General features: G+C 43.3%; 3 protein-coding genes across 5 annotated transcripts; 1 reads left to right on the top strand and 2 right to left on the bottom strand.

Moving 5' to 3' along the window:
* Window positions 1-1,038: 1,038 nt before the first annotated feature.
* On the bottom strand, window positions 1,039-3,061 carry LOC120690991 (protein Barley B recombinant-like). Of its 2 annotated transcripts, none has more exons than XM_039973935.1 (2): window positions 2,931-3,061; window positions 1,039-2,514 (listed from the first exon to the last, which is right to left on the bottom strand). In XM_039973935.1, exon 2 carries the CDS (start codon window positions 2,384-2,386, stop codon window positions 1,313-1,315), a length of 1,074 nt encoding a protein of 357 aa, XP_039829869.1. In that variant the 5' UTR covers window positions 2,387-2,514; window positions 2,931-3,061; the 3' UTR covers window positions 1,039-1,312. The 2 variants fall into 2 exon arrangements, with proteins under 2 accessions (XP_039829869.1, XP_039829870.1); XM_039973936.1 differs by lacking the exon at window positions 2,931-3,061 and adding an exon at window positions 2,819-2,912.
* Window positions 3,062-6,361: 3,300 nt separating this feature from the next.
* Window positions 6,362-9,104, top strand: LOC120688084. Of its 2 annotated transcripts, none has more exons than XM_039970235.1 (2): window positions 6,362-7,085; window positions 8,764-9,104. In XM_039970235.1, the coding sequence occupies exon 1, from the start codon at window positions 6,395-6,397 to the stop codon at window positions 7,076-7,078; it is 684 nt and encodes a 227-aa protein (XP_039826169.1). In that variant the 5' UTR covers window positions 6,362-6,394; the 3' UTR covers window positions 7,079-7,085; window positions 8,764-9,104. The 2 variants fall into 2 exon arrangements, with proteins under 2 accessions (XP_039826169.1, XP_039826170.1); XM_039970236.1 differs by having other exon boundaries at window positions 8,645-9,104.
* A 352-nt stretch (window positions 9,105-9,456) lies between these two features.
* Window positions 9,457-15,265, bottom strand: LOC120688083 (65-kDa microtubule-associated protein 7-like). Its single transcript, XM_039970234.1, has 12 exons — window positions 14,832-15,265; window positions 13,170-13,373; window positions 12,147-12,407; window positions 11,758-11,973; window positions 11,519-11,674; window positions 11,285-11,444; window positions 11,059-11,210; window positions 10,795-10,882; window positions 10,505-10,578; window positions 10,340-10,414; window positions 9,906-10,258; window positions 9,457-9,812 (listed from the first exon to the last, which is right to left on the bottom strand). Exons 1-11 carry the CDS (start codon window positions 14,913-14,915, stop codon window positions 9,908-9,910), a joined length of 1,821 nt encoding a protein of 606 aa, XP_039826168.1. The 5' UTR covers window positions 14,916-15,265; the 3' UTR covers window positions 9,457-9,812; window positions 9,906-9,907.
* Between the last annotated feature and the right edge of the window lie 4,739 nt (window positions 15,266-20,004).

The following is a 20,004-nucleotide window of genomic DNA, read 5'->3' as shown; positions in this document are numbered from 1 at the left end:
TAATATGAAATGCTAAAAGTATAGCATTCAGAGTAAGCAATTAATTTGAGATCACCTGTGGTGCCCACAAGTTAATCACCTCCCGCAAACCAAATGATAAGATGTTACTTTGTTTTGCTGCACCCCCACATATATATGCAAAGAAATTGGCATAAAAAATGAAAATGCTGAATTAAACTAGCCCTGTTTTTTAGCTACAGATAGTGTCTCCGCAGACTAGCTCAATATTTCAAGTACAGCACCTAGACCAAAAATCTACTTTGACATGCTGTTGCAGATCTGCTACCTAATTAAAATTTTCTTGTAAGCTTTGAAGAGCAAATTTTAATACCTGAACACCGTTACCTAAAGTTTCTAAAAGCAAACTTCCACATCAACATATGTTAATGGTGATAATATTATGACCATCGATCATGAGTTCATGACACACTACTATTAAACTCTACGCACTTCGGGATTTGGTACTCGATCTCTGCAACATGAAAGTCGGAGGGCCAATGTAAGAGACAATCAGTGGCAAGTCCTGAGAAGACAGGACTGGTAAAAATCATAAACTTTTCCCGCAATGAAATGGTCTAGATTTTGATGATAACCCTATTTACTTTAATCAGTCATTAGGGCACAGAAACACAATAAATGAAGTTACGAGCAAACTTTAATTCATACTACATTATCGCATGCTCTCCTTTGACACAAAAAGGGAAAAAAAATACTAGTCAACTTGATAGCATATGTTGAGTGCATGGTGTTAAAATCATTTCAAGTTGGCAAGCAAGGCTGAATAGACAATAAGACTCAATTCAGAGTACATCTTAAAACTGGAGATTAATAAGGATTTGCACTATCAAGGATTCTACTTTCTTGACACCATGAAGAGCATCTGGTTAACAAGGCAAAGACGGTAAACAATATGTAAACATATAGCAAACAGAAAAACCTTGAAGCATGTAAACATGTAGCAAACGAAGTATCTCCGAGCCCGCGATTTGCTGCAATATTCTTTCCCCCCAAGAAAGACTACACATAATGCCATTAACATTTAAGAACAACATTGGAAGCACCAAATTTCATGCCATCTAAATTAGAGATTGTTGTCGTTATGCTACAATTTGTGAACTGATACAAACCGGCTTCCATACAGTCGGTGTCTAAAGCTCTGAGATGGGCATGCAAATTAAATCCACGAAACTGAACATAGCTACAAAGCTACACCTAAAAACTTCTGCAGATTGGCACATAGAGTACATACAGACAATAAATCAGGGCAAGCTGCAGCACTGGAACCTACAAGGCGACAAACATAGCATGTCATTTACCTGATTACTACAAACTTGTTTGTCCCATGCTTGGCCCAAAATGTCTTCAAGTCAATTGGATTAGAAAGGTTGTACCCCTCACCAGCTAGCTTCTCGAGCACCTTTTTGAATGCACCTTGGCTCATCTTCCTTCCAGCAATTCGTGCACCTCGGCGCTTCGTGCTCATTGGCAGCGGATATGTTGAAATAGAAGTTGTGCAGCATGCAGACTGCCAGCCACCTGCACCCCACCGGTAGCATTGCTGGGGTGCTCCAGTGCACGAGCATACAGGTGTCGGTATCCTTGAAAGGTCCAAATCAATGCCGTTAATCACCATCCCCACAGTCTTCCTTGGCCCCCTTGGTCGGGGCGCAGGCTTATTGGGTGCCCCATTCTCCTGTGGAGCAGCGACCTTCTTTGGTTTCTTTGGTTTTGGTGACTTAGGTTGCCGACCCTGCTGCCTCTTCTTCACAGGTGGCTCGTTCTTAATGACCGGGTGGTCCTCAATCGGTGGCTGCGGCATGCTCTCCTCCTTGGTCGGAGGAGGATCCTGTGGCTGTTGAGGCGGCTGTGGCTGTGGCTGTGGTTGAGCCTGTGGTTGCATCATCTGCAGAGTGTGCACGCCATGTGCATCCGCCATCATACCATAGCCTGAAGGGTGGTGATGTCCAACATGTCCAGGATGACCAACATGTCCAACTGGTCCGACAGGAAGGTGATGGAGGACCTTCTGTTGACGGGGATGCTGGTGCTGGTGCTGGTGCTGATGGTGGTGCTGTGAGGGGTGCAGCCAAGTTTCATTGCGCACGAAGTCCATGTTAACAGCAGGCGGCTCGGTGGGCATGCCGCCAGGGGCACCGCTGCTACCACCACCACGGGGATGGTGAGAGTGTTGTGGATGGTGCTGGTGCTGGTGCTGGTGCTGGGCATTGTGATGCCCATGGTGCTGCAAGAAGTTGCCGCCGTTGGGAAGCAGCGGCTTAGTGTCCCGGTCAGGAGGCACGGACGACATGAGCTGCAGGCCGAGGTTGCCTTTCGCCGTCTCGTAGAAGCCCCAATTCCGGATGCCGAGGCTGCCGTCGTCGTCCATATCGGCGACACCAGCGATCCAATCCAATTCCAGGAACCGAAATTGGCCGGAAAATTTTGAATCTTTCTGCAGCCCCGGTCAGCCCATCTCCACCATTGTCCTCCAATCGCCAAATCCCTAAATACCCGCTGGGGCAAACAAACACAAAATCAAGAATCCATAAGAGACAAGCTTAAAAATTCAAAATTCCACCGCATTCCGACCAAACCCTAGACATCCAGACCCGTCCGAGCCAGCGCCCAATCTGGACCGGACTCGCCAGAGCCCGCGCGCGACAGATCGAGCGAGATCTCCATTGCAAGACGGGCGCGTCGCCACCCGAATCTCGCGACGGGGGATCTACGGAAACGCGCGGTGGATTCGGGCCCGCCTGGCCGAGAACGGAAATGGCAACAACAAACAGGCGGAGCAAAAACGATGCAACCCACCCACATGGCAAGAAATAAAAATCCATCCGTGGCCTCCCCTTGGAACATGGAGCGGTCGCTACCAACAAGCTTCCGGGCAATTAAAAACGGGGAGCTTTGGGGGCGGGCGGGCTTACCTTGAAGATGACTGCTGCCTCTAGGGTTCTTTCACTTCCCTTGTGGATGTGATGGGGAGAGAGAAGGGAGGAAAGAGAAAGAGAGAGGTGGAGAGAGAGAGGCTCGCGACGCCTATGTGCTCGCCTTTTTTTCTATTCTCATCAAACAAGGTTTCCTACACAAGGGGTATCAGAGAAAATAAGAAATTTTCCGGGGGTCTCGTTGAAAATTACATCGCTGACGAAGAAGAGGACGGATTTGACAGCACCAGTGTTTCAGACTTTCAGTGCGATGGCACCGGTGCTGTAATTCGGTTTTACAGTTTCAGTGCTACTCTAGTTTATTCCGCTCATGCGCTCCTTTCACCTTGTGTTTGTCACTGTGTGTGCATTGCATGTGGACCGTGTGTGGCCATGTTTGGTTGTGGCGTGGCTTTGATTATTAATTAGGAGTATTAAATAAAGTCTAATTATAAAATTACATCCACAACTATGATACTGTAGCAGTTGCTCTAACAAATGAGGCCTTTGACCGCACGAGTAGAGGATGATTGGGCGCGGTTACTGTAGCATTACTGTAGCCAATCATGATGAAACTTGGCTCATTAGATTCGTTTCGAAAATTTACACCCATTTCTAAAAAGATTTTGCAAATATGCTTCATTTAGTACTGCATGCGGGCATTTGTCTTTTAGTGAAATTGTGATGTGACTGTTATCCAAACATGGCCTGTCACTGGCTCTGGCTTTGCTGAACTGATGAGATCAGCGGCAGGCTTGATCAGCGGTGGTCGGTGGGAAAGTGAAGAATTCTGATCGCACAAGAAATTCCTTTGAGCGAAAAAATAGAAACAATTTTTCATATCTTTATAAGGTTATATAATAGTTTTTTTTCTGAAAAAGGGGCATTCAAATAGAGTGTATGGTATATGGTTTCAGGGAGAGTCTACGATCCCTGCTGCGCCTCTGCTCACCTTGTTTAAATTATTTTTTAATTTTCTAAATAAATGGCAGGAGCACTACAGCATCATTTGAAAAGAAATTGCCTCGTATTTAGGGAGACGAGGCCAAACCGAGCTGTGCATCTCGTATGGATGAAGTAGGTAGAACTCAGTAGAGAAAGTGACGACCCCTGTGCTATCTCTTCTTCAGCTTTGAAGACGTCGGCCCGTCCTCTGTCCTTTCGTTCAACCTTTAAAGAGGTGATGATGTATAATAGTGCCTGTTTTCTTTTCCCTTTTCACTTGTTGGCTTGGTTTTGCCTCGGTTAAGTCATACTCCGAACTCCAAAGACAGCTGCAGATTCATCGCTGTCAAAGTGTGAAAGAGATACAATACTCCTACGTTGTAAATCATATTGTCCGTGAACCTGAACTATTTTCGGATGAAGCGAACCTGAACTATTACGACGTCAAGCGCTGTCGATCCCAACTGTTTAAGGATGAAAGTGGTAATCTGAACTGTTAGAATAAATTTAATATTTTAAAATAGATATGTATAAAATTTGATGGTGATCATTTCTTATATTATCAAGCATATTATTACAAATAAAAATAAAATTTTGCTTAAATTATTTTATGCATTATTTGCTCCCTACAACAAAAAAAGTGAAAAAAATACCGAATTTGTTTCCGAATCCATACCGAATTTTATATCTATCATTTGAGAAAATATAGGATGAATTTAAGGTTTACCTTTTATGAATCTTTACAAGCTCAATGCTCAAAACAAGAATACAAATTTGTATACAATATTCTATATCCTATTTATTCGCAATCAAAGAAAAACGACCAAAAAACTGATTACCAAATAATTACCGTTTCCGACCGTTTTCATCCCTACAACTGTTCAACACTCAGGTTGTCGTAGATTCCATCGCCATCCGTTTCCCTGTTTCGGAAGCCGTTCTGGTTTTGAAGGCGCAACTGCTTTTTGGGCTGCAGCCAGCCAGCCATGCGAAGAACCAGGAAAGAAAGAAGAGACAAAACTCGCAAGCCGAGCAACAGGTAACAGCAGCATCAAAAGACAGAAGGGTCCAACTTGGGGTACGCGCATGCCAGCCAGGCCGGCACGCGCCACCACCGCCGTTCAGCAATTGCGGCCCGGGCGTTCCCACGAGGACTCCTTTAGAAACTCTTTTTGCTATTCAAAAGGTAGAGTGTGTAAGAGGACTGAGTTGCAAAAATACAGAGATGTCCTCGTGGCCAGCACGAGAACGGGAAAAGGAGAGGGTTGAGGGTTGACGTTCAAACCACGGAGCGTGAGAACGAAGGGAAAGAAAGGGACGCCCAAAATCATTGGGACTGAACAACTAGGCAGCCTTCAGGTTCAGGTTCTCGAGTTGTGAAATCGACAACTGGAAACTTTAAGTTGCCTTCTTAGACAAAACATGAAATTGAGTTCAAATACAAAGTTTTAACTTTGTTCTGCAGGCAAAAATAACACGAGGTAGATGAAAAAGAAAACATGAAAAGTTTTCGCTCGTTTGAAAGTTGAATCCTAACGGCGCACATTATAATTCCTTTTTGTATCTATTGGTTTACATATTTTCCTTTTTCATTTGTCTTCCTCCACCTTATGCTCTCTAGTCTCTTGCATGGTTTTGCAGGCACATCAAGCTATCTGCTCGTCCTTCCCGTCTTGTCTTCATGCGATTTCCCTATCGCCAGATCATCTATCACTTTCTCCACCATGTTTACTCGATTATTATGAGCCTGTCTTACCTCTAGTGCAGTTTCACAATGGTTTCATGCCACATCCATTTATCATTGGTATTTAACTTACACTATCATTGGTCGGCAACGTCCGAGAAGCTCTGGCTTGCCAAAAAAACACACACACAAAAATAGAACCTTAATGTATGACTATCATAGAGTCAGATTTATTTCTTTTTCCAATTCACTCAAGAGTAGGAGTTGTTTTTTATATATCTGAAACGTTTCTTTATATGAAACCCCGGGAAAGACATCTAGGTTGATGCCTCAATTAAATTGATAAACTTTACCGGTCTGTCTCTATGTTTAATCAAGAGTTGATGAATAATAATTCACTGGCACTAGCTCTTTACAATAGACCAGCTGGAACTTGGGTTATTCGGCAAAAGTAAATGGGCTGTTTAGTTCCCAATTTTTTTTGGATTTGGATACTCTAGCGCTTTCGTTGTTATTTGACAATTAATATCCAATCATGGAGTAATTAGGTTTAAAAGATTCGTGTCGTCATTTACAGTTGAATTGTGTAATTAGTTAATTTTTTCAACTGTATTTAATACTGCATGCATGTGTCCAAAGATTCGATGGGATGTGTACTGTAGGAAAATTTTTGTGAACTAAACAGGGGGGTTTTAGCAGAACCAGGCCACAATTTCATGACTATGATGTGCGGGACCCAATTGTAAGAAAGGGTTTGACATGTCAAATCCCAATCGACCTTGCAAGCCTCAGCCTCAATAACCTTCTAGAAGTCTCTATTTTCCCCCAAAATTTCATGACTATTCTCCCCTTCCATGCCCGATGCCCCGCATCGCCGGACAAAGAGCTCCCCGGTGGCACGCTGCCGCACCACGGCACTAGCGCGGGCACCTTAGCGGCATCCACAAATCTGCAAGCCCGCCCGTCGCCCGCCGTCATGTTCGGCGTCGTCTTCCCGGACCACACTTTCCCCCTCGACGCCACCGCCTTCGCGCAGGTGGCGCCCAACTCCTGGCTCCTCGACCTCTCCACGCTCGCGCTCGCCGCCGCGCCGCGTTCCGCGGTCGTATTCCTGCTCCCGGCTGCCGCGGCCGCGCTGCCGCCCGGCAAGGCCGTCGCCGTCTACTTCCAGGCCGCCGCCAATCGCCCCTTCGCGTTCCTGGGGGCGCTCGGCGCAGCGCGTCCCTCGGCCAGCTTCTCGCTCCCGGAGGCCGGCGACGAGCCGGAGCCTGCTGTAGGCCCCGCTAAGCTGGGCGTCGCAGTAGAGGATGCGGCCGCGCTGCCGCCGCCCCCCGACGAGCAGCGCGCCGAGCGCGTCGCGCTCCGCGTCGGCGAGAACTTGTTCAACTTCATGCAGTCGTTCTGCGGCGCCGACGGCGGCAAGCTGGTCGTGCCCACGGACATCCTGGACCGGTGGTTTCGCAAGTTCCAGGAGCGGGCCAAGAAGGATCCCATGTACCTCAAAAGCTTCGACTTTTGAGAGCAAGGTATTGCCTCCCTGTAGTTCATTGTGATCCACGCTCTTCGGTTCCGATTGGTGCAAATTGCTTCCCTTAGAAGGTGAATCATGTTGTGTGATCTCGATAGTTTGTACCGTGCACGTGCATTGCCTGTTCGGCTGTTCCATTGCAGTAGGATGTTGAATGGTGTCACCTAGTAGTTTCAGATAGTGATCTAACAGGTTTTGAAAAAGGGAATGTCTATACTTTTTATGTCATTGGGAACATGGTTTTCCTGTATCACCAACAAGTTCAACCTGTTCTACTATTATTATCAAAATGGCCTTCTATATTGGGTAGCCTGCTGGTGTGTGCGGTCATCTTAATGTTAGGATCAATGTGGCTCCTTGATATTGTTTCGACTCAACAATACCTGCTTTCTTGACAGCAAGCTCACACGCCCTAAGTAATAATTTAATGAGGATATGTATTGCTTAGAGCCCTGACTAATCACTGTGAAGTTACTTGGAGCAATATCTATTGGAAGAAAATGTGTTATGAGTCCATGCATTTGCAGATTTCTGGAACTATGCAGTTTCAGGAGCTGTGCCCTTTCTACAATTCTACTTAGTTATGTACTAATAGTGATTTGATGTTCAGATATGACTCCCTTCATCACCTTAGCCTTACCAGTCGGTTTTGTTCACCTATTCATGGCCACTTGCTTGTTAGTAAGAGATTGATTACTTTGATGTGTTATTTGTTGGATTCTTGTTAGAATTTGGCCTAAGAATCAACAACAACTGCACCATTGCAGTTCAACTTCTTTGAAGTGGACTAGTAGTGGTGATCATGCATCTCCATTTATCTAAATAAAATTAAAGGTATCCTGTTTTAATAAAAAAGAACTGGTTGCCGAATACCTCAAAAGGTCAAAAGTCAGATTGGTTGAAAATCTAAAGTTTGCTGATCAAGCTAGAAGGAATTATAGCCAACTAAGTAACATGTATATTATTCTCGCATAAGTAACCTACAGAGTATCGGTACTCCATTTCAATGAATGATTCTAATTAACTGAGACATGTATGCGTGTATTGGTACAATATTTCTATAAACTAGCATGGCAAAAAAGTTCCTTAACCACACCTGGAGATTGGTATTTCTTACATATGCTTGCCAGTTGATAATTGTATACTGGTAGTATTATGGTCTCTAGTAAAATACTCAATCCCTTTACGTATTTGCTAACAAACTAATGCAACCGGTAAATTATGGGGTCTTTGCAAATTGACAGGTAAACTTAGTAATTCTTGTGAAGCTGTGATGAGAGCTGTTATAATAGTTTTATAACAGTTTGTTTAAGGGGTGATTGCCTTTTGTACAACTTTTTCCTTGGTAATTCTTATTTAGAGAATTTCGAAAGGAAAAGAGAAAAACACTAACAACATTATGAGCCTTTGCCTATTGACAAGCTGCATTGTACAATTCCAGTTTGTTGGATTATCATGCCACATACTGCATAGCATATATCCCCCTTTTCTCCATCATTGATTATGAAACTATTTGTTTTAGTATTGCTTATCACTTTGTTGCATGCTATTTTGCAGATACCATGTGCATGTGGGAAGAACATACTGCATAGCATATATCCCCCTTTTCTCCTTCATTGATTATGAAACTATTTGTTTTAGTATTGCTTATCACTTTGTTGCATGCTATTTTGCAGATACTATGTGCATGTGGGAAGAACGTATTGGATAGCAGAGTTTTATTCCTTATATAGGCCCTCCTATATGTTTGTACACAAGGTTAGGCTGTATTTTAGGGGCTACACTGAATCAAGGTGCCTATGCAGCTTCTCTCTTCTAGTAGAGAAGGGCCACGACACCAAAAGCAACTAATAGATTGGATGGTGGTGCTACAAGTGCTTACACCTTAACGAGAAGTCTTGCTTGCAACTTGTACAAAACACTTCTAAATGATTCTGCTTGGAATGTCAGAGTAATTTGGATAATTTCTGGGAAACCCAAGGCCAATGCAGATGAGATAAACCATCTTTCCATCGTTTCTCTTTGCATGTCCATGTTTCTTTTACTCGGTTTCATTGTCGCGAGCTATTAATTTCTTTTGCCGTTGGTACTAGCCGATGTTGATCATGCCAAAAAAAATTGAAAAAAAGGTTGTGGACAGTACCTTTGAACTAGCAACCCATCCTGCTACTGAAAATCTGGGTACTTTAGAATCAAATGAAGGGTAACATGGAGATCCATGTGCTCGGTTTGCTGCCTGTGAACTGAGATCCAACAGGCAAGACACTTCTTGCTCTGACAAAAGGATGGGCGTTAGATTCCCTCATTCCCATAAAGCACACCAGCTGTGATCCAATCGATATGAGCACACATGCTGCAGTCTGTAAGGCTGAAATGTAACATCATTTTCGACAAAAATCAAGCCTTTCTTCACATGCAAAACAAATATCTGACCTGTAGTATAGAACTCCAAGAGGGGGGATGAGGGGGAGAGGAAAGAGAACACACAGCAAGAAACAATTACATTGCACAGTTTATCCCATTCACATGTTTCCTAACCAAACGAGTTGCCTAAATTTGGAAATAGAGCAAAACCATGAATGTTAGAAATTATATCTACAATCAATTTCACCTAAATTTTGTCACAACCTGTCGTCACTCATCAGCAATGTTAACAGCTACCACACACTGGTCCAATCCTGAGGCTATCCATCCTTCTCACCAAGAAGTCTCTTCCCTAACCAACCTGAAACGAATTGAAAACCAGGATCAGCATTCAGCAAAGCTTCTAGCCATGAAACATCATGGAGACCACTGCAACAAAACTCTGAGGTCTCACACTTAGTGCAAATACAATGGCGAATCAGGCTCCGAGCCGCTAATGGAGGCGAAGGATGACATGCTATCCTCTTTGGAAACTGCTGAGAAGTTCAGTGGTGCTGCTGTCAGACGCCTATTCTCCTTGAAGTAGTTGTTGTACCGTCCAGAATATGAGCGTGGGGTTAGAAGCTCCGGGGTTGCACTACCAGCTGAAACTCGGCGCGGCACTGGGGTCATGAATCCAGTGCCATTTCCATTTGAATGGTGGTTGCTCATCCTTCTGTTGAAGCTGTTTGTCTTTCTGGGACTAGGTTTAGACCCGAAAATCAACTCCTTCTCCTTGAGCAATAAACTCTGCAGCTTCTTCTGGTCCTGTAATAAAGAATTAGTCAGTAATTATATGTGCAAGAGCTCTTGTGGTTGCAGTGCAAAAGGAGGGATATTAATTTTTACCCGAGAGCGTCTCTTGTCTTCCTCCCTTTGTGCCCTTCTGAGTTTTTGCTCTTCCAAAATGGCAACCAAACGAACCTTCACACACAAATTCAATATTCCCTTACCATATAGAACAGAACTACCCAACTGGATTCATCGTAGTGGTTAATTAGATCTGCAACTTACTCCATCATATAAAAATGGCACATTTGTTTCATCCTCCCATGCGAAAGTTTTGGCTATCAAGTTGTCAATCATGCCTGCAGAAAAAAGAGCAGTTTATGATCATTCTAGCATACCAAGTAAGCAGATTTATATAGGAAAAGTCAAGTAGTTTGAGTTAGCAGTACATCAGCAGAGTTACACCGACAATTTTGTATCTCAAATTCTAGATTAGATCCCACTGATACTGCCAGGATGCACCAGCATGTCCAACTGAAGTTAATAGTATTAGCAGCTGGGGGAAAAAGACTCACTTGGAATCTTTTGGACAAGTATCCTTGCCTTTTCTGCACGCTTGAGATTCAAGTGGGCACCCCTGCCAGCGCTATACCTGTTATCATCCTGCAGGACATAGGTAAACATTGAAGATGTCGTTAACAAAATAAATTATACTGAGATGCAAATTATATTTTGTTAAGCCAATCTCAATGTCCAATATTATCATGTAAACAGAGGGAAAGGCTGAAACCATATTCAATGGATGCACCATAATCTTTTAGCGAAGAAAAGAATCTTACTTGGTTATATTCCTCAAGCCAAGTCTCTTCATCACAAGCCGATAGCCATTTATCCACTCTCTCCATGATATCTTTCCTTGTTAAGGACTCTTCATTAGCTTTTGCTATTTGTACTTCAATGCTGCAAAGGAGTTCGCAAGGATCTACTAAACCTGAATGTGGAACGTTCTTAGATTATTAAAAAATTGACCATCAGCAAGTTCCAGTTTTGTGTCAGCACACATACCAGAATCAATCAATGCAATGATCTTCTCTGGTGCTGTGTTCATATCAGGCTCCATATGTGCATTTCTGCAGACATCTTCTAGTTCTAACCTCTTCTTGAGAACAAGCTCCTTCATTCTACTAGCTTTTTGTTTAGTTAGCCTTTCGACTTCCTCTTCTGTCTAAAGAATCCAATAATAATAATAGTGAGAACTGAATCATCTTGTAAATAAATAATTATCTCACAGATGGTTACCTCCTGAATTGCCTTCAATGACAGAATGCCAGGAGAAGTTATCTCTTCCTCAGAAGATCCAAGAACAGCAGCAACTTTGGCAAATTGTCTCCTCTCTTGTTCAGCTGACTCCATGAGATTCCATAATTTGTGAAGTTTTTCCACAATCTCTTGCAACTGAACGCATTGACCAAATTGTTAGAGAAGCTAAAAAAAACAAACTAAGAGCTACCAACCCCAGTTCTACGTCAAGTAATCACCTTCATAAGTCTTGTTTTCTTTTCTGCTTTGAGCTTCAGGATAGTCTGAGTAAGACCTTCAAGAGTACTATCACTGATATTTGTTGAATTCTCTGAGTTGGTTCCATGCAAACTTGGATGAACCTCTTTTACAGTCTCTGCAAAATCCATCCCAAGTACCGCACATAGTCCATGCACTTCATCCACATATATGAAGACTTTCTGAAGGCGATCAGACTGAACAAAAAAAAAAGGAAAGGAGAGAATTAATTTTCTTCGACTTATATAGCATAGCCAAGAAAGAGATTAGTTACTGTTAAAGAATTTCGATGGGTCAACCTATATATATCTAAAATATTGAAGCAAAGAAAGTTCAACAAATAAACATTACAAGCTAAGATCACTCCTACCTTTTCCTTCTGTAGATTCCGCAATTGCATTTGAAGATCGGAAATTCTTCTCGTCGATAAGTCATGATCATCACTAAGTTGTTTGACACAACCATCATAGTTCTGAGAACCGTGATCAGAAATTTGTGCTTTTATCTTCTCAATTTGAGATTGCACATTTGAGATCTGTTTGATTCTTTCTTCTTTCTTTGCCCTAAGCTCTTCCAGCAGAGGTGTCACTGCAGTAAGTTTATCTTTCAATGATGTGTGCTTTTCATCCACCTACAAATGAATATCTCACATAACCAAAAAAAAGAGAGAAATTCATGCTGATTTACTTTGGATTGTACAGGATGTCAGACACAAGTTTTTTTTTCCTCTGGAAAGTATGAATGTTCATGATTCTCAAACATATGTCATTTAGTATCTAGGATACATAAATATTAAAAACACAACACTTCAGCTTTGTTGGGAATTGGGATGCTTTTATTTTATCCTAACATTCAATAAGCAATTACTTCTTTTGTCTGTGTCTTATGCATGTAGAAGCTGTGGGTCAGAAGATCCCAAGGCATTGGCACTAAACAAGTATGTTCCATAGTGCAACTTATGTAGCCGAAAGAAAATCCTACATGTACCATCCCGATAGGATTAAATTATAAGAAAGCACTATATTCAATAATTCTTCAACTGACTACATGGTTCACAGTTACAAATATTCTAATAAAAAAATGGGTTCCACAATCTAACTGTACCCATCTGACATGACTATGCAACAACCGTATGACTCAGCTGCCCATGTCACTATGCTATGTTTTCATCATTTACTGAAAAAAGACAGCCGACCTGTATAATACCATCTATTCTACACAAGGTGCTGCATGACGTCAACAATGATTTCATTGTTTGTTCTAAACAACGGACCTTTTGCAGCTTGATAGGCAAACCAAAACTAAGAATTACATGACAAGCGACAGCATATGAAGGTCAATAGGCTAAACACTTGAGAAAGAGGCAAAAAATATAAATTATGACAAAGTATACCTTAAATCGTGTGGTGTTTTCCCCTATAGAAGCAACTAGAGCTTTAAGCTCTGCTTCTTTGGCCATCAATGACTGACGGAGCTGAGCCCTCTCGGCACTGGCACTATCTACCTTTTGACGGTACACACGCATGCACTCTTTTTCGAGTTCAAGGAACATACGATCTTTATCTTGTTCACGCTCCCCAATCTCTGTCCATATTTGCTAAAACAAATTTCATCTGTCAGATGATCAAACAAGATGGAAAAAATATACAAAATTCAAGATTTTAAATCGTTGGCTAAGGTGTTTAGGGGCAAGGCTGCCGTTACGCGTTTAGCGGGCTATAGCAGCATTTAACGGGCTATAGCCGGCTATTTAAAACTTTAATAAAAATAAACATCATTTATTGAATGTATTGAAACTTTATGAAAAAAGTATAAAAAATAAACATCATTTATTGAATGTATTCGAACCTTATTAATAAGAATAAAAAAAATATCTGCAAGCACCCGAATACCATTTAATATCACTACATGCAACTTAAAACAAAAAATATGACGAATGCCTCCAAGCTCATTTGAATGTATTTATTTGATCAATAAAGGAATGTTTTCTTAAGCAGGATGAATGGAGTTGTTTTTCATGGTCATGGACATCATGGCGTATCTCTAGAAACAATGTTACCAAGGAACTCATGAAATGGGACAGAGGAAAAATAAAAGAAACTTCCATGAGATAACATGGAAATGCGATTTGGAATTCTCTAACAGGTCCCTCTTCTCTAGATAGCATTGCTGTCATAAAACTAGTTTTGTTATAGAGAAATTAATTCAATTAAGCAGAACTTCTGAAAAAGTGGGAACATCGCATTAGTTTTCCCTAGTTGCACATCAGAAAGTTCTATAATAAGAAGTACTGTCCCATGAGTTACAAATCCAATTTTGAGCGCAGCTGTTGCTATTATATTAGTAATAAAATGAATGATTTAATAATCCGAATGAATACCAGCGTAACATTATAGTATTCCTCTTTCTCATGCTATGTCAGCCAGTGGCATACTACGAACGCTCCTAATTACCATAGAAAAGTACAGCATTGATGCTATATTGCTATTTCAAGCATTCTTTGTTCTCCAAATCCATACGGCCTTCGAACAATTATAAGAAAGAAGTATATATACGTATTCCCGTTGCTTCTTAATAAGAAACACAGAAAGCGAGACGAAGGCTTGACAATCAATCGAAGGTTGCGCCTTCAAAGCTCAAATGAAGAAAGCTGCAGGCAGCTGAAGCAACCAATTTCCAACTGTTCCCCTCTCAAAATCGTGGCATCTCTTCAAAGGAAAGCCACCTTTTTGAGGAGGGGAGGGAAGGGGAAGAGAGGAGCAGAGGGTGACAAAAGCAGTAAGGCTGACGAAAGAATTCAACTTCTCCGCAAAATTTGCACTTGTTTTGAAGAACGGTGGCAATATCAGAATCTCGAAATGGCTAAGCATCTGCAACTTTGGTCCTTCAAAAGAAAAATAAAATCGACAAGTTTCTCTGAAACAAGGAAGCACTTCATTCGGTCGTTCCTAAATCATCATACATACGATTGCCAAATGATTCGAAGGACCAAGCAAATCAAGGACGCGGCGAACAAACAAACTAAAGCATACTTCCTTCTCGGGGAGAAACGCACCTCGAGCTCAAGCAGAAGCGCGCCGCACGGCGTGTCGAAGCTGACGCTGGCCCGCACCGCCTTGTCCAGGCCATAACCCGCCATGACCCTCTCCCCCGCGCAGGAGAGAGAAGAAGTAACTGGAAGCAAAGTGCCCCTCACTCTCTCCCTCCTCTTCCCTCGTCCTTGCTTCTTGCTCTTGTACCAATGGCAAGGACTCCCAACTCCAATGCCGCTTGACAACCACCCTGGTTCCAGAGAGAGAAGGGAAGAGAGAGGCGGAGAGATGGGCAGCGGTGGTTGCCTCGTTATATATGGATCTCACATCTCACTCGAGTAAGTTGGCAACGGGGAAAAAGGGAAGAAAACGGGGTTGAAAAGGGCGGAGGTAGGAGAAGGGGAGGGGAGTTCCTTATGAATAGCCAGAAATTACTGGCTTGTCTTTTGGCTGTAATAGGAGCTGGCCAACAAAAACTGCTGCTTTTCTTGATGCGGTTTGGTAACTGGTTGCCGCAAGATTTGCCCTTTTCTGCTTGGTTTTTCAGAAGTCTTTTGTCAGCAGGATGTGGTGACAAGATCTGAATTTTTGTGAAGTATACTATATGACGATTTTTACGGTGCTTGGAAAAAATGACAGCCATCCATGAGTACAGATCTAATGGTTAAAAGTTAAAAGGAACCTATTATGAAGAACTTAACTATGGGTCGGAACCAAAAAAATTGTGGGCCAGGAACTGGTTGCAAAACTAATTGAAAGGGTAGATCCACAAATGTCAATAGATCAATCTCCAACTCTCCAATATCAGAGATGAATCCGGCAGCGTGGCTCCTGGCCAGCACGCAATGGACGTCGTGGATGAATCTGGGAAGAACCGTGCGCACGAATCAAGGGAGGGACGCGTGCAGGCCGCGTCGCTGGGGAAGAGCCGTGCGCGGATGGCTGGTCGAGGGAGGGCGCCGCCACCGCCTGGGAAGAGTCCTGCGCAGGCCGCCGCCACCGCCGGGGAAGAGTCGTGCGCAGGCCGCCGCCACCTGGTAGAGCCGTGCGCAGGCCGCTGTCGCCGCCGCCGCCGTCGGGCAAGAAACGCACACAAGACGCCGGTTGGGGGATAAAGGCGGAAGGAGGCAGCGATGGTCTAACCGGTCATCTATTTGTGTAATGACTAAATTGCCCCTGATTAAAATAAAACACACTGAGTTAAAATCAACGATCCAGGAAATTTGAGGGGGGAAGGAACCGGTGGTTCCTCTCAAGCACCATAACAAACCTCATACTATATAGCCAGGGTTCTTTCTGCTACTACTTACCGCTCATTGTTCTATTGTCTACCTAATTAAAGATTCACAAATCTTAAATTAATTTGAGTTACAGCTAAAAGGCTCATGCAGTCATGTTTCATCAATTACTCGTCCAGAACAAAAACCCAATTGAAATGAGGGAGTTTCTCCCAGTTCCTGCTAGCATTGAATTGCTTCTGTAAAATTACCATGTTTTAAATGGACAAAAATAAATTCCAAAATTTATGTACAAATGAATTTGTGCTTTCGGAAGAAAATTTGTAGGTAGCTAGTAAATGCTAACATTATTGTCCAGTTTTAAATGAGACTATGACTTGCTTATGGATTTGGTGAGGAAAAAATGCGCACATAATTGGTGTACAGGGGTTGAGAAAGAATCTACAGGTTACATACAAGCAATTCCATGGAGCCATGGAGACATCTACCTCTGGATGAGATCAGTGAAATTTTAGTGTGCCTTCAAATTTTGCCAAGTAGTCCAACCAAACACAGCTAGTACTTTACATGGACCACTTTGCTGCATCTTACACTTCAAGCTACACTAAGAGTATGACCAGTGGTCCATCATTTTGCATCTCGTGTGTGCGATCTGAACCGTCCAAGTTTATCGACCTGAACATCACGCTTGATCGTAAACCAGATCTGCAATGTGCATAAGAACAACCCCAATGAGTACTAAATGATGGCCACTCTTTGTTTTTTTCAGCCGGTTTGACAGCTTCTGCCGACCGTTAGGCAATAATCACATACAAGGAGTATAACATATACGTAGATAAGAGTTGACCCAAATATTATCTCTTCTTGAAAGTTTACTAGTCCCTGTAACTACTGAGAATGATTTGAACCTACAAATTCCACATGCACAGTATGAAGATTAATAAGAGAGCCATGCCCTGATGCCATGTGATGCTGAGGTCAACCTCTCAAAAGATTAGGAAAGGTCACTGAGCTCAGAAAGTTTAAAGGTAACTTAAATAATGCAGTACTGGATCTAGATTCCAGGAGCATTGGTCCTTCCATTCCTGCCCCTTTTCAGGCTTTCTCACAGCGAGGTGCACACAAACAGCCAAGTGTTCTCCAATATATGCAGTTTCGGTCACTACTACAGAATATGTCTTTGTTCCAGACTATTTGTCTCGGTTGTCTTTGGGCCCGGGACAATAGATGGCTTTTGTCCCGGGTCCAAAGGCTAGCCAGGCCAGCGGGGGACAGGGGCCTTTTATCCCGGTTGGTGGCTTCATCCGGGACAAAAGCCCCAACCCTTTTATCCCGGTTGGTAACACCAACCCGGACAAAAGGATCCTTTTGTCCTGGTTGGTGTTACTAATCCGGACAAAAGGCCCATTCATGTGATAGTTCAAAAGAGAGTTATTCTTTATTGAGTCACATGTACTACTTAGGTGAGTTGGTTAGGAAGCCATGCGCTAAGCAATAGGTCTTGGGTTCGAATCCCGCAGGGCACAAAGATTTTTTAGCGCGAGGGATATTTTGTCCCGATTCTACCACCCGGGACAAAAGCCTCCAGCCGAATCCCGGTTCCAAAACCGAGACAAATAGCCTTTTGGAACCGAGACAAATGGCCCAATCTGTAGTAGTGGGCACTATACACATGGTGGTCTATTGCTCTGTTACATTCAACCATACAATGAAGTTTGAAGCATCTGTGATTTTTTTTCTCTCTTGCAAGTTTCTCAAAAAAAATTGAAAAAACAAAAAAAAATCGCATGCCTGTTTTCTTCATCAAAACAAGCACTGGTCAGTGTAGCTACAGAGGAAAGGTGAGGTGTCTGTGTTTCTGCCAAAAGGACAATCTCATGAGTTGGTGCGATGCCAAGATTGGTATTAACTCCGTCGCAGTGACATCTCTGGGGCAGTGCTACATTGCTACGCCATGGCCTCCTTGTTTGTTCAAACGCACGCAACCTGATGTATGCACGTACTGAACACTGAAGTAGGAGCACATGTTTATTTCATGCACATCGTGTCTTATCTTTTCTTTTCTTTTTCTTTAGGAGTTTAGTGTTTTTTTAACATTGTTGTCTTCACGACAAATTATAAGTCAGTAGTTGGTACGGCTATTTGTGGTGTATGAGTTCACAAAATCTTGAGTCTTTTGGCGAACTAAAATCTGATATGCACTGAGGAACAAGGATTGAAAGGAATCTTCATGGTAGTTGCACTGGGGAACAAGGAATGAAAGGACAAACGTATGTGCATGTGCACGCGCTTTCATGCTTTGGTTGCCTGGACAGTACTTTCAGGAAAGAAAACTATTTGTGCTCCAATGATGAATTAATCTATGGGTTGTGAGGACAAATCTTGTTGATCACTATGTTCCAACATATTAGAGAGAATAATGTTTGTATTCCTCCAATCCTAGAAGGGTGGGTGTAAGGATCACCGGGGTGTCCGACCCTAGAGGGGGAGGGGGTGAATAGGGTCGCTAATCGCTTTTCTATCCTAGGGCTCAATCTAATTGCTTAAGATAAACCTAACACGTCCTACACATGCTAGTTATGACTAAGGTTTATCTATGCTACCCTCTACTTACCCCAAAAGACTTGCCACCTATAGCCAATCCTAATCAAACTAACTAGGAAAGTAAAGGTAAGCAAGAAAGAGTAAATGCGGAAACGTAATGCGGTAAGTAAAGCGGTAAGGGAGAGGATATGCAAACTCCCGTGAAGACACCAAGACACACGATTTAACGTGGTTCGGTTAGGACACCAAAGTCCCTCCCTACGTCCACGGCCACTTGCTCACAAAGAACAAGTGTGATACCGAGTCTCTTCGCTTGATCACCGTCTTGCCACGCCTCCAAGGCTCCCGACAAGCAAAGGCTAAGTGACACCAAGTCACAAAGACGAGGTCACCGCCACCGTCTATCTCGAAGCGTCACCACGGCACCGTCTTCACTATCTTGGAGCTTTAACACCAAGTAGGGGCCTCCTTCCCCGCACAAAGTGTCGTTGCCACTCCACACCAAGTCGGAGGGTCACACGACGAGTACAAGTGTTTGCTTGCCGCAGCAAGACTTCTCTCAAGGGAGCTCTCGCAAGAACTAATCCCTAATCAAGCACTAAGCACTCTAACAAGTGTGCTTAAGCCTATATGATGTACAATGAAGCTCTATGGTGGTTGGAGATGATCTTTAGCTCTAGTATACTTCTTTGAACTCCAGCACACTCAAATGACCCGGCCTTGGGGGTATATATAGGCAGCACAAGCAAATATAGCCGTTGGAGAAAAGCTGCCAGAAATGTGCTTAACACCGGTTAATCCGATGCTCCCCAAATTGCCATCGTCGGTTTAACCGGTGATACTAAACTGCCCACTGAAAACTAGCCGTTACGTGTACGGGCAATCAACCGACGCAATCGACCGGTGTATGTAATATTAGCGTCGGTTTAACCGGTGAGTGCAACTGTCCTCTGATCCTTGAAAAACAAACTCTCTGGACAACTGCACCGACGCCATTAACCGGTGCATCATCGGTTCATCCGATGTATGCATTTTTCTTGGTCTGCTTCTGCCATTGCACCGACGTATTCAAACTTCCTATCGTCGGTTCATCCGGTGCCAAACCCTAGCCCGCAGGCCATCTCTGTCATTGCACCGATGAGTACATTTTGCCTTACGTCGGTTTAACCGGTGATACTAAAACTCCCAGACGTGCTCAAGTCAATGCACCGACGTGTGTAATTTGCTTGGCGTCGGTTCAACCGGTGACTTGATTTCTTTTAGGTTTCAGGGCGCTGCCCTGAGACCCGCGAGGGGCGGCTCCCCCTCGACCCCCGTCCGCTAACCGGGTAGCGGAACCCCCGTAGGGGCGGCCCTTCGGGCCTAGCTTCGCCTCTCTTCTCTTTGTCATCACTTGAACCTAAAAGCCTGAGTA

Source organism: Panicum virgatum, chromosome 9N (assembly GCF_016808335.1).
Source record: "Panicum virgatum strain AP13 chromosome 9N, P.virgatum_v5, whole genome shotgun sequence".
Taxonomy (NCBI): Eukaryota; Viridiplantae; Streptophyta; class Magnoliopsida; order Poales; family Poaceae; genus Panicum; species Panicum virgatum.
The sequence above is the reverse complement of the archived record's forward strand: the minus strand, read 5'-3'. Positions and strand labels throughout refer to the sequence as shown.

Bases quoted from the DNA above. Each gene is read 5' to 3' on its own strand.
- LOC120690991 (XM_039973935.1), bottom strand. From the start codon at position 2,386: ATGGACGACGACGGCAGCCTCGGCATCCGGAATTGGGGCTTCTACGAG.
- LOC120688084 (XM_039970235.1), top strand. From the start codon at position 6,395: ATGACTATTCTCCCCTTCCATGCCCGATGCCCCGCATCGCCGGACAAA.
- LOC120688083 (XM_039970234.1), bottom strand. From the start codon at position 14,915: ATGGCGGGTTATGGCCTGGACAAGGCGGTGCGGGCCAGCGTCAGCTTC. The intron at 11,445-11,518 runs GTAACCATCTGT...TGGATTCTTTAG, and splicing joins CATTGAAGGCAATTCAGGAG to ACAGAAGAGGAAGTCGAAAG. The intron at 10,259-10,339 runs GTAAAAATTAAT...TCTTTATTACAG, and splicing joins AAGACAAGAGACGCTCTCGG to GACCAGAAGAAGCTGCAGAG.